This window comes from Lacerta agilis, chromosome 17 (assembly GCF_009819535.1).
Source record: "Lacerta agilis isolate rLacAgi1 chromosome 17, rLacAgi1.pri, whole genome shotgun sequence".
Classification (NCBI taxonomy): domain Eukaryota; kingdom Metazoa; phylum Chordata; class Lepidosauria; order Squamata; family Lacertidae; genus Lacerta; species Lacerta agilis.
The window spans coordinates 29,416,111-29,429,564 of NC_046328.1; the positions used below are offsets into that span (position 1 = coordinate 29,416,111).

A 13,454-nucleotide genomic window follows, 5' to 3' on the forward strand; every position below is an offset into this window, starting at 1 on the left:
GTCCTTATCCCCAGCCTAGCCCAGTTTAGAGCTCAATTAATCCTTGCCTGTGAGCAACCTCTTCTCCCACCCCACCTCAAGTCGACTCCATTCTACCTTGGGCTTGGCGCAAGGGTATTGGAAGAGGTGCACCTTGCAGAAATCATCTGCAACAGCCACCACCCGCTCGTTGTGGGAGCGGCAAAGTGCATTGATGTCGGTGCCATCCGATCCGTCAGGCCACACCCCTGTGAGCAGATGGAAAGAGAGAGGGGGAAGTGAGATGTGATGAGTACTATGGAGAACAAGATGAAATCAAGGCCAGAATCTTACAGGGAGGGGATGCAACTCTGTGGCAGAGAGCATGCAGATGGTCCCAGGATCAATCCCCGGCATCACCAGGTACAATTGGGGAAGTTCCCTGCCTGAAACCTGGGACAGCTGCTGCCAGTCAGAGTACACAGTAATGAGCTAGATGGGCCAATGATCTGACTATGTTCTCTCCCCCCACCATGTGCTTGGTTAGCACATAGAACCCAGCAGGTTAGCTTCCCAACAAAACCAGTGGAGTAGGCTTGTCTTTCTTATCTCGCCTCCAAACTCACCAAAAACATGAAAGCCCAGCACGCAAGTATATGAGGCCCATTCACGGTCCTTGTTCTCAAAGCGGTTCCTCAGCAGCTTGCAACCCCCGGCCACATCCCCTGAGAACCAGACATGCAAAAGTAAGGGTTAATTTTGCAGAGGATTCCCGGCTATTGCCCAGAGAGAGGGCACTCCAAGGATCTTGATATTTTCCGGTACAGATCCCTAGTACATGGAAAGAAGCATATGTAACTTTAATACCTAAGCAAGAGACAGATCGATTAAGTGTTAAAAATTACCGACCAATCTCATTACTTAACAATGATTACAAGCTTTTCGCAGATATTATGGCTACAAGATTGAAAGTAATATTGAATGAAATAATTCACAAAGATCAAACAGGTTTTCTTCCTGGCAGACAGTTAAAAGATAATGTCAGACATATTGTTGATGTAATAGAGTATCTGGAAACCAGGAATGATAAACCAGCGGTATTAATGTTTGTTGATGCGGAAAAAGCTTTTGATAATATTTCTTGGCAGTTCATGAAGAAGAGTATGGCCGGAATGGGAATAGAGGGGTCCTTTTTGAAAGGAATTGAATCAATATATTCAGACCAAAGAGCAAAATTAATAGTGAACAATGAAATAACAGAGAGTTTCGACATAACAAAAGGCACTAGACAAGGTTGCCCGCTGTCACCCCTATTATTTATAATGGTCCTGGAGATTTTGGCTAAAAGATTGAGAAATTGCCCGGAAGTAAGAGGAATTAAAGTTGGTGCAAAAGAATTTAAGTTAAAAGCCTTTGCGGATGATTTGGTGGTAACGGTAGAGGAACCCCAGAGCAGTGTTCCGAAAATATTAGATGAGATGGAGAAATTTGGTCAACTTGCAGGATTTAAATTAAACAAAACCAAAACAAAGATGATGGTGATGAATATGGAGAAAGAGAGAGTGGAAGAATTAGAGCAAAAAACTGGTATAGCGGTATCAAAGAAGGTGAAGTATCTGGGAATCTGGTTAACGCCTAAAAATATTAATTTATTTGAAGATAATTACAAACCAGCTTGGAAAGAGATTAAGAAAGATCTAGAAGTTTGGACTAGATTTAAACTATCCTTTAGTGGAAGAATTGCTGCAATTAAAATGAATGTTTTACCGAGGATGTTGTTTCTATTTCAAACGATTCCGATAATTAAAGGAACAGGACAATTCAAAGAATGGCAAAAAGATTTGTCAAGATTTATCTGGCAAGGGCAGAAGCCAAGAATAAAATTCAAACTGCTGATAGATAAGAAGGAAAAAGGGGGCTTTGCCCTGCCGGACTTGAAGTTGTATTATGAAGCGTCCTGTTTGTGCTGGCTAAAAGAATGGATGACATTACAGAATACTGACCTCTTAGATCTAGAAGGACATGATAATAGATTTGGATGGCACTCCTATCTTTGGTATGACAAAGCAAAAGTGCATAAAGGTTTTACGCACCATGTGATAAGGAGGGCCATTTTTGAAGTTTGGGATAGGAATAAGAGTCTTCTGGAGAGAAAAACCCCATGGTGGATCTCACCGATTGATGTGCTTACACTAAAGAAAGTTAATATGGAAGGTAGAAGGTCCACATACGGGGATTTGTTAATGAGAACGGAGAGAGGTTGGAAGTTAAAGCCATATCACCAGATTGAAGATACTTTTACAGGATGGATACAGTATCATCAGGTGAATAATTTGATGTTAGAAGATAAAAAAATTGGTTTTGAGGAGAAAAAATCTAGATTACAAACTGAGCTGTTAGAAGGTAAAGGCAAATTTTTGACAAAAATGTATGATTTGTTGTTAGAATGGTATACTAAAGATGAGTTGACGAAAGAAGTAATGATAAAATGGGCTATAGATTTTGGGCATAATATAGAATACGATGCATGGACAAAACTATGGAAAGAGACGATGAAATTCACTGCGTGTGTATCCTTGAAGGAAAATCTTTACAAAATGATGTATAGATGGTATCTGACTCCAGTAAAATTGTCAAAAATGTATAGAATGCATGATAAGATGTGTTGGAAATGTAGACAGGAGGAAGGGAGTTTTTATCACATGTGGTGAACTTGTGGCAAGGTTAAGGCCTTTTGGGAATCTATTTATAATGAACTTAAGAAGATGTTTAAATATACTTTCCCAAAAAGACCTGAAGCCTTCTTATTGGGCCTGATGGGAGATGAAATAGCTAAGAGAGACAAAAGATTGTTCATGTATGCAACAACTGCCGCAAGAATATTGCTTGCCCAAAAATGGAAATTACAGGAATTACCAACGATTGATGAGTGGCAGACGAAGATGGCGGAATATGCTGAACTTGCAAAACTGACTGGCAGGGTCAGAAACCAGGATGACTCGAGGTTTCAAAAAGATTGGAGTAAATTTGTGGAGTATTTAAGATTGAATAGAGGAAGTTTGAAGACACTGGTAGGATTGGAATAAACCTTTGACATAGACTAATATGGAGGAATAAAAAACTGTGCGATAAGATTGGACTACAAAACCGACTGACGCGGGGGAGGGAAGTCAAACTCGGCGGAGTTATGGGATATAACTTGTATTAGATCTTGAATTAATTGGTTGTATATTTGAAAAATAATAATAAAAATTTATTTTAAAAAAAGATATTTTCCGGTACAATTCAGTCACAGGCAGAGAGGGGGTTATTGTCTTCTGGGCAGCCCAGGACCTCCATAGACACTGCCCAGACTTGCACCCTGGGGAGGTCACTCCAGTGCTGCTAACGCAGCAGCCGTATGACTTCACCCTCAGAAGTGCACTGAGAAAGACAGATGGCAACAACAATTCAGGCACATACATACTGGCATTTTCAGGTTGCACAATTAAAGCCAAATGAGAGACCTGTGCATCAAACCTGTGCATCAAACCTGCCCCCCGACGAAAGCCAGACTTTTGCTATTAGGGATGAGGAAATGCACTAGAAAATGTGGGATAACACTTTGGGCAGTTCAACACTACACACTGAATGTACACTCAATGCACATTTAAAGCACATTCTTGTTGCTTAGTCGTTTAGTTGTGTCCAACTCTTTGCGACCCCATGGACCAGAGCACACCAGGCATTCCTGTCTTCCACTGCCTCCCACAGTTTGGTCAAACTCATGTTCATAGCTTCGAAAACAATGTCCAACCATCTTGTCCTCTGCCATGCCCTTCCCCCTTGTGCCCTCAATCTTTCCCAGCATCAGGGTCTTTTCCAGGGAGTCTTCTCTTCTCATGAAGTGGCCAAAGTATTGGAGCCTCAGCTTCAGGATCTGTCCTTCCAGTGAGCACTCAGGGCTGATTTCCTTCAGAATGGATAGGTCTGATCTTCTTGCAGTCCATGGGACTCACAAGCGTCTCCTCCAGCACCATAATTCAAAAGCATCAATTCTTCGGCAATCAGCCTTCTTCCCCTAAATAATCCTGGGAACTAAAGTTTTCCCCTTCACAGAGCTACAATTCCCAGAACTCTTAATGTGCTACAGTTCCCAGAATTCTTGAGTCGGGGGAACAGGGATGACTCATGTATTTTAAATGTATGTTGGATGTCCTTTAAATATATGGTGTCATCTAAGCTCCACACAAACTAATCACAGTGAATGCTCAATAAACAGGTGGTCTGGAAGTGAACAGAGACCAGATCACCACATGGGAACAACTATCAGGTCTCAGAATTAACTAAAGGCTCAGGATCTTCCATTTCTCTGCCAGTTCAGGGACTTCTCCCAAATTTCTCTTTCCCTAACCAATGGGCCTTACTGCAGAAATAAAACAGCAGCTCTACACCTTGGTAGCTAAAGGAATTACCACACAATGTACGTCAGGGCAGAAGATTTTTCTGATTTTTTTAAAAAGAGGTTTGTGATTCGGAAGTCGTCATCTCAGGGTTTTCACCTTGAGCAAACATGTAGCTTCCCTTCCCCACCTGCTCAGACATGGAACTTACAGTACAGGATTTCATAGTCCCCAGAATTGGACATGATGAATTTCCCATCCTTGGACCAGTCCAGATGTGTGATGAAACTGGAGTGTCCCTGGAGTGCAGGGAGAGAGAGTGTGCAGATTAGGAAGCATCTGGTCTGGTTGTGCTTACCAATGAACCAATCAATAATATGCTCACCGTGCAGCGGCCAAAGCGGGTGTATTTATGCCCACTGTCCTCTACGCTGTAGATATAAATGAAATTGTCATGGGAGCCAATGGCCAAGAACTCCCCATCTGCCAAAGAAGGTAAAAGCAGAGTTAGAGGCGGGGGGAGGACAGAGAAACAAATTCCCCCAAAGGAAAGGGTGGGGTGGGGACGAAGGCTCTGTGGCAGAGCATCTGCTTTGATTACAGAAGGGTCCCAGATTCAATCCCTGGCATCTCCAATGACAGCTGGGAAAGGTCCCCTGTCTGAAACCCTGAAGAGCTTCTGCTAGTCAGTATATACAATACAAAGCTAGATGGACCCAGCAATCTGACTTGAGATGAGAACGCTTCCTATGTTCTTATTTAAATCAGCTATCCAGCTAGAACCATGAGGACTGGAATCTTCCTTCATTTTAGGGGAGGAATCTTTGCTCAGTGGTATGGCATCTGCCTTACATATAGAAGGTCAAAGATTGAATCCCTGGCATCTCCAGGTATAGCTGATGATGATGATGATAATAATAATAATAATAATAATAATAATAATAATAATAATAATAATAATGTTATTTCTTATACCCCATCCATCTGACTGGGTTACCCCAGCCACCCTGAGCGGTTTCCAATAAAAGGGAAAGGAACAAAACATCAAACATTAAATCTTCCCAAAACAGGGCTGCCTTCAGATGTCTGAAACCCTGGAGCGCTACTGCCAGTCTGTGCAAATGCAGTTGAGCTAGATAGACCAAAGGTCTGACTCAATATGAGGCAGCTTCCTATGTGGAAACTTAGGAACCGGTGAAAAAGGAAGCAACAGCCTAACCTGGCGAATAGCGCACTACTGAGAGCTGCTCATTCCCATCTATGTAGCCCGACAACACTTGTTGCGTCTCTGTGTCCAGCACCACCCATCTGTTGGAGGGAGAAAACAAGAGATTCTCTCAGCAGCCAGTGGCCACACCAAAGGGCGCACTTCTTTTCTGAAATTTAACAGGACAAAGCTCCCCCACTAACTGCATTCTGGCCAGAGGGAGGAAGTTTAACCTGTTGATTTTCTGCTTTTCACACAGGTGTTCTCAAGGCCAGAAAAGAAATTGGCAACCCTTATTAACGAAGCAGGGTTGCCCTTCCCAAATGTGCAAAAGTTGAGGCGAGGGTGGGGTGGAACAAGTAGTTACCGTCCAGAGCTGAACCCGACTGTGACCACTTTCCCACTTGGATGGAAGTCAGCACAGAGCCCTGTCTCCTAGAGAAAAGAGAAAGAGATTTATTGTAAATACTGTAAATACAACATGAGATTTATTGTAAATACTGTCATGACATAGGGTGGCTAACTGGATACGGTGCTATTCATTCAGTGTGTTAAAAGCACAGAACTGCCCCAGTCAGGTGGAAAGAGGCTATGAAGGAGGATTAGACAAACTCCTGGAGGATACAGCTATCAGTGGATATTAGCCATGTCAACTATATTTCCCCTCTGCTGTCAGCGACATTATGCCTCTAAAAACCAATGTCTGGGAATCACAAGCAGAGGGAGAATGCTGTTGCACTAACATCCTGTTCATGGGCTTCCCAGAGGCATTTCATCAGCCACTGGGAAGAACAGGATACTGGAGTAGATAGGCCATTGGGCCTGATCCAGCACGTTTATCTTACCGTATTTACTCAAGTCTAATGCGCCATCAAATCTAATATGCACCTCAATTTTCAGAACCTTGAAACCAAAAAACCGTATTTGCTGTCAAATGTAAATATGCCATTGAATCTAATGTGCACCTTAATTTTTGCAATGTAAGTTGGCCAAAAAAGGTGAGCATTAGATTTGAGTAAATACATTAAGTTCTCATTAAGTGCAATTTTCATTGTATAGAAGCCAGAGAGGGTTTTTTTGCTGAATGAAATTTCCAACAGGACAAGAATTCACTTCTTTCATGTGTTTCGTGTCCGCTTTGTGTAGGATGATCACACGGAAACAACACTTCTGGTCTACCCAGATGCCTGCTAGCTGGACATGAGCACAACAACACTCTGCCCACCTGTGATTCCCAGTAACTGGCATAATGCCTCCGACAGGGAAAACATAGACAACATGGCTAAGCTACTGTCGATAGCCTTGCCTTCCATGAATTTGTCTAATCCTCTTTTTAAAGCCATCCAAACTGATTCTCAGGAAACTATGTCCACTGGCCCATTCCATGGAACGGTACCACATCAATGTCACTGCCGACACCTCTGGGCCATGCCACATGTTCCTCCCCTCCCGGGTCCAGTTACCTCCAGCGTGGTGCTCCAAGCCAGCGTGTGCTCCCCACTATCCCACATGCAGAGCTGCCTGTCATGGGCGCAAGTGACAAAAAGGTCCTGCGAAGGGTGAGTGCCCAGCCCCCACAGTTCGTCCGTGTGCCCCTGCAAAGGAAGAGCATGAGAAGCAGCTGGAGAAGGAAGGAGCAGCTGAGGAGGAGGCCCTGTGACCAGACCAGACCCACCCCCTTACCTGGATGATGGGCCGGAAGCCCTCTGCCAAGCTCCCCCGCAGCAGGGCGTTGCGCGTGGTCCCTACCAGCAGCTCCCCTCCGTCACCCTCGGCAATGGTGCGGACGGCACCAAATTGTTCTGGAATCTGATTGCAAAATAAGCAGCAGCAGGCGTTATAAAGCTGGTCTGCATGTAAAGTTTAATGGATTCATCCAAGGATGGATTAAAACCCTTTTTCAGTCTGAGGGCCGCATTTTCTTCTGGGCAACCTTCTGAGGGCCACATGCCCACGTGGAAATTAAATGCTTCAACTTACTTTGCCTTATTTCCTTTTGTTATTTTTAAGGACTTATAGCAACTCACTTTTCTCCATCAGGGATGGGCTCGAAGCGGGTCAAACAAAACCAGAGGGAACCACCCAATGAGATTTTTAAAATTCATATGATTAAATCAGCAAATGTTTCTTTAATTGAGCAACAAGCCTTAACCATAAGGTGTATCCTCCCTTTGGGTGCAAACCTACACTGAGAGGCAAAAACAGTTAAGAGGCTAACCCCAGATCCCCAAGCACATTTTAGTAAAAGATAAAACCACCCCAAAGACCCTACTGATTCTGGTGGCTGGGGCAAAAAGGTGGGAGAATGTTTGAAGTAGACTCAGGGCCGGGGTGAACAGAGGTCACTGCTTTGATGGGGATGCAAACGGCTTCTTCTTTAATCATCAGATCTGTCAGAAAGGATACTGAGTGGGTGGGTGGGTGGGTGAGTGTACCTCAGGCTGCAAGTGAAAATGTGTGAGGTGGCCACGTCCACTTTTAGCCACCCCTGGCACGCAGCACCCAAAGAGTAGGCCAAGGGTGAATGTGGCCTTGTGGCCACATGAGGTTAGCCACCCCTAAGCTAAAGGATATGGTGATTATTAATATATGCCAAGAAATCTCCAAGAGCTGCTGTGCAGATCCAGTCATTTCCCTTACCTCCACCTCCTGCAGCAGGGAGAGGCTGGGGCTCCACCGGACCAGGCGCCGGTCCTTGCCGCCCCCACTGAGCACCGAGCCATCACGGCACAGGCAGAGAGAGAAGATGCTGCCTTCGTGGGCTCGCGTTTGCTTGCTGATCTGGTATGTCTCTGTAAAGAGAGAGGTAAAAACACACCTGTGTCAAACCCTGGTTCGGTTTTGTATTACTTTTTGGTGATGCGACATGGAGACTGGTGCCAGATTTTCTGTTGGCATGCCTTTCCATAGGAACATAGGAAGCAGGGCTGTCTTAAGCATATCCAGCGCCATGGTGCAAAGATCCCTCCAACACACACACACACACACCCATTTCCCAGAGTTGTCAACTTTTTTTAGGGAAGGAACAACAACAGCAGCAGCGGAGGAAGCCTCTTGGGACAGGATGGGGTAGCTTTGCGGGGCCGGAGGGCAGCTCCTCCGGCAGGGAAGAGGCGGAGGCTGGCCGCAGTGCCTCCTGGCTCATCTGGCTGCTTTGTGCCGTGGTGGCCACGGCAGGCGGAGGCTCCAGGTGTGGCGCTGCTTTGGCGTGGCATGGCAGAGGCGGGCAAGGGAAGTGAGTGGGACAGGGAAGCCAGCCCTGTGGAAATCTGCGGCGCCTGATGCCCGGCTTGAAGACGAAGACGGCTAGCAGAAGGGGCGCCGTGCATGCCTGCGCCTCAACTCGTTGGGCGAGTGAGCACACCGAGTGAGCGAGAGGGCCTGTGCAGAGTGAGCAAGGGCACATGTGCCGCTCCCGCCAATGTCGGCCCGTTTTTTTCCCTTTTAGCCTTCTGGCGCCCCGCAGAATTTGATGCCTGCAAGCTAAAAGGGAAAAAACCGAGCCGACGCTTGACGGGTGCCCTCCAGAAATTGGCGCCCTGGTGCCCCGCACCACTAGCGTCTATGGGTAAGACAGCCCTGATAGGAAGGTGCCCTATTGTACAGTCAGTCCATTGGTCCATCTTTTTTGCCTCTCCATTGTATATCTATTTATATTATAGTACAGGCGACTCCTCACTTACATTGGGGTTACGTTCTGGCGCCCTGCACGCGTAAGTGAAAATTGCGTAATTGGGGAGCACGCACCAAACACCCTTTAAATGCCTGCTCGGCCGCTCTCTCTCCATTCCAGATTAAAAAATGCTGTACAGTGGTACCTCGGTTTTCGAGTGTCCTGGAAGCCGAACGTTTCAGTTTTTGAACGTCGAAAACCCAGAAGTAAATGCTTCCCTTTTCGAGCGCTTTTTGGAAGTCAAACGGCTTTCACTGCACCCCCCCCCCCATTTTCTCCATTGACTTTGCAGACCACCCTTTGCGCCTCGATTGTCGAACGTTTCGGAAGTCGAACGGTCTTCTGGAATGGATTGCATTCGACAACTGAAGTACCACTGTACCAAAAATATCCACAACTGGAATTGAAGCTCTGGGGCTGGCTGGAGACTGGAGGACACACAGAAAACAGGTTGTTCCTGCTGCGCTACCTCACGCATCAGCTGTTAGGCGGGGAAGGTGAGCAGCCTAAACAAAGCCCCACTGAGCCTCCAGTCTCTTCTCCACCCTAACTGAAGTCCTCTTTGCGCTCCAGGAAGCGTCTCTTTGCAAATTACGAGGACTCTCCAGCTCTCTCCCTCCATTATTTCCCAGCACCACGCGTATACACACAAGTCAGAGCCGTCTCATCCATAGAGGCCGGTGGCGCGGCGCGCCAGGGCGCAGGGCACCCCAGGGGCGCCCCCGTGAGCCCGCCGGCATACCGGGCTCCCCCTCCCCAACCCGCCCCCGCCCCCGCCCCCATGGGCAGACAGGCACTCGCGCGCCGGCGGGTGGGCGGGCTGTAAGCCGCCCGCCCTCGCCTCCCGGAGCCCCAGCTGGAGCGCTGAAGCGGCGCGGGGCTTTGCGCGACCTTCCAGCACTCCAGCTGGGGCTCTGGGAGGCGAGGGCGACCGGCTTGCAGCCCGCCTCCCCGCCGGCTTGCAGCCCGCCCTCCCGCCGGTGCGCGAGCGCCCGTCCGCCCGCCCCTCATCCTCTGCCCGCCGGAGCGCGGGCGCCCGCTCCAACGCCACGCCTCTCATCCCCCGCTCGCCCACCCCCCCTCCCGAGGGGCGGCCAGCGCGGGAGGGAGGCGGGCGGAGAGGCGGCAGGCTGGGGGCGCCGGGGGATCGCTGCGCCAGGGCGGCAGATACCTCTAAGACGGGCCTGACACAAGTCGATAGCGCACAAGTGGAGAGCCCCCTGTAATTGTTTCTAAATCTGTGTCTGTCCACATCCCATAGCATACGCAAATTGTATGCAAATCAGCATATGCCCAAGGAACCACCCTAGCAGACCATGGTCTGCTATCACTATTCACCTTCGCATACCTTTCGCCCCCTTGCCCAGTGTACGGATGTCAGCAGGCACCCTGGCCCAAGTCAGGATGTTGCCCTCCGAGTCTCCGGTCAGCACATCACTGTTGGTGTCGAACACAAAGCACTGGATGAACTTGGGTTTCTTGTATTTCTGGAAAGATCAGGAAAGGGAGATGCTGATACAACAATGGCTGGGCAGAACTGGGTGAGATTCATTCCTGTATCTCAAAGTTCCAGCAGGAAGTTTATCAAGAAATATCTAAAATAATTACGTAAATCGCCTCTTCAGGCTTCTCTATTAATGGTCATTGCTGAATATGTGGAATGACGGCATGAAAGCTTGTTGTTCTAAATAACTTTCAACACAGATGTAAGCTGCAACCAGGATTTCAATAGCCCAGTAATGGAAAATTTCAAGGGGGGGGGGTCTACATTTGTCTTTGTAGTACAAGAACTGAAGGAGTTTGGCTATTGTGGGGGGGAAATAAACACATAAATTATGTGTCTTCAAAGGGATGGAGGATCCAGAATGCTTCTACACCATCTGGTGGTATTTTATTTCTCATGCTTTGGACTTAGATGCCAAACATTCACTGTCTGCAGTACTGGATTTAGGGCAGTGCAGGCTGTTCCTCCCCCACAGGGCGCCGAGCTGAGGGGGCACAAAATAGTAATAAATAAAAAGGGCATTATTGTGAAAATAAGAAATATTTAGGGAGGGCAGCGCCAAATTTTGTCCCCGCTCAGGGTGCTCTATTACCAAAGTCTGCTCCTGCCATCCATGCCCGTTTGGGAAATATGTAGGCTTTGGTTTACACAGTACTGGTGTGTTACCATTTCTTTCTTTTTTCCTTTTATTTGTATATGGTAACAATGTAATGCACTGCTACTGTGATTTTGGGTTGTTGAAAAGAAAAAGAATAGGAGGAGGAGGAGGAGGAGGAAGAAGAAGAAGAAGAAGCTGTTCAAGCAGGAACTTGCACTTGCAATTCTGCCCAAGGTAAAACACTGAAGTTAGCAAATGATAGCATAGCGATCTGGGCATGCGTGCGAAGAGTTACATCGGAAGAAGAAAAGAGAAAGATTAACTTGGACAAACAACTAACGCCAGGCAAGGCATGGAAACAATGAGAGACTTTTGAGTAGCGAGCATCGACTGGGACAGTATAAAATATCAGCAGAAACACTGGTCACACCCACAACATACAGCCTGCCCCTCGCCGAGAATCCAGGGAACTGTAGTTTGCCCCTCACAGAGCTACAATTCCTAGCACCCTTAACAAATGACAGATCCCATGATTCTTTGAGGGAAGCCATGTGATTTAAATGTGAATTAAACAAATAGCGTGGATGTGATCATTAAGTTATCAAGACAGGGCTTAAGGCAGTTGAGGAAAACTCTGGTTGAAAAACGTAGCTAGCTAAAAAGGGTGCATCTGAGCATGTGCTGGGTGTTTTCTGCCACCACATTTAGCACTCGTATTTTCACCGAGGAAAGAATTGGGGTTGACCATCTAAGGCAGGCATCCCCAAACTGGTCCCTACAGATGTTTTGGGACTACAATTCCCATCATCCCTGACCACTAGTCCTGTTAGCTAGGGATGATGGGAGTTTGTAGTCCCAAAACAGCTGAAGACCCGAGTTTGGGGGTGCTTGATCTAAGGCCTGGCATTCGGAAGCCTTCCCTCCCCACTTCTCCCTCCCTGTTCTCTATTTTTAAGGCCCCCAACTTTACCAACGACTCCCCCGCCACACACACACACACACACACACACACACACACACACACACACACTGCAGCATTGCCTCACCCCAAAGATTCCCTGTTTCTTTGTTAGGCTGTTTCCGCTCCAGGTCCAGAAATAGACATGAGATTTCCCAGTGGTGATTATGTTGCTGCTGTCTTGGGGGTTGAACTCCACTGTCAGGACAGATTCATTGGTACTCTGCAAGGTGCAATGGGGTGGATGGGTGGAGGACAACATGGGTGGGGAGTGGAAGGAAGAAGGTATCAGGGTGATGCGGCCTCTCAGCACCACCAAAGATGCCCACAAGGATTATTCAAAGTGTTGTAAGTCTCCCAAGGTGACTTTTAACCTTAGTTGTGTGTGCAGGGAAGACCAACCCTCCAGACAAGCAGATCACCACCTTATTGCTGGACCCCTGAAATGATTTGAAGGAAAGGCACTTTTCACATTGCTGTTATTTTAATGGGATTGTTTCATTGTGTACTTTGAATTATAGATGTTTATATTTTTATAACTGGCTTTTAAGCTTTGTAAATCACTTTGAAGCTTATTTTGGCATTAAGCAGTAAAATAATAATAATAATAATAATAATAATAATAATAATAATAATAATAATAATAATAGTGGTGGTGGTGGTGATGATTATGATGGAGATGATGATGTTATGAGGAGCCACCACCCAAAATATTGATATTATTGTTTTATTTTTTATTTAGGTGGTGTCTCTGCCTCTGTGGAATGACCTCCTTGCTGAGGTGCATACCCGGTATTACCCTGACTCTTTCATATGCCAGCTAAAACCCTAACATTTTTGCTGGGCGTTCATGGTGTTTTTAATTATGCTATTTATACAATTAGAAATATTTTAATGTTTTTGTTTCTTATGTATTATGATTATCCTTTTTTGGTGTGTGTGTGTGTGGGGGGGTAAGCTGCTGTTTGACAAAAATGCTTGCACTGGTGTAACAATTGTAATAGTGCAAAGTCAAATTCCACCCACCGCATTTAAATCAGATGAGACAGCAAAGCCAGGCCTCTCCACACAGACAAGAGAGAGGGTCTTTTGGCTCCCCAGTTGTGGAAGCTATCCACAGTAAGGCCCACCAGGTGCCTTTGCTGACACCTTTTCAGCACCAAGTGACTACTCT

General features: G+C 46.6%; 1 protein-coding gene across 1 annotated transcript in view; it reads right to left on the reverse strand.

Moving 5' to 3' along the window:
* Nucleotides 1–13,454, reverse strand: part of EML3 (EMAP like 3) — a 38,879-nt gene that overhangs the window by 629 nt on the left and 24,796 nt on the right. Inside the window, exons 13-23 of the mRNA XM_033174562.1 lie at nucleotides 12,369–12,503; nucleotides 10,569–10,707; nucleotides 8,188–8,339; nucleotides 7,231–7,356; nucleotides 7,011–7,142; nucleotides 5,915–5,982; nucleotides 5,560–5,648; nucleotides 4,726–4,823; nucleotides 4,552–4,639; nucleotides 585–683; nucleotides 97–227 (exon numbers count right to left, since the gene is read on the reverse strand). Of these exons, the coding sequence (XP_033030453.1) occupies nucleotides 97–227; nucleotides 585–683; nucleotides 4,552–4,639; nucleotides 4,726–4,823; nucleotides 5,560–5,648; nucleotides 5,915–5,982; nucleotides 7,011–7,142; nucleotides 7,231–7,356; nucleotides 8,188–8,339; nucleotides 10,569–10,707; nucleotides 12,369–12,503 (1,257 nt within the window). The remainder of the gene's footprint in view (nucleotides 1–96; nucleotides 228–584; nucleotides 684–4,551; nucleotides 4,640–4,725; nucleotides 4,824–5,559; nucleotides 5,649–5,914; nucleotides 5,983–7,010; nucleotides 7,143–7,230; nucleotides 7,357–8,187; nucleotides 8,340–10,568; nucleotides 10,708–12,368; nucleotides 12,504–13,454) is intronic.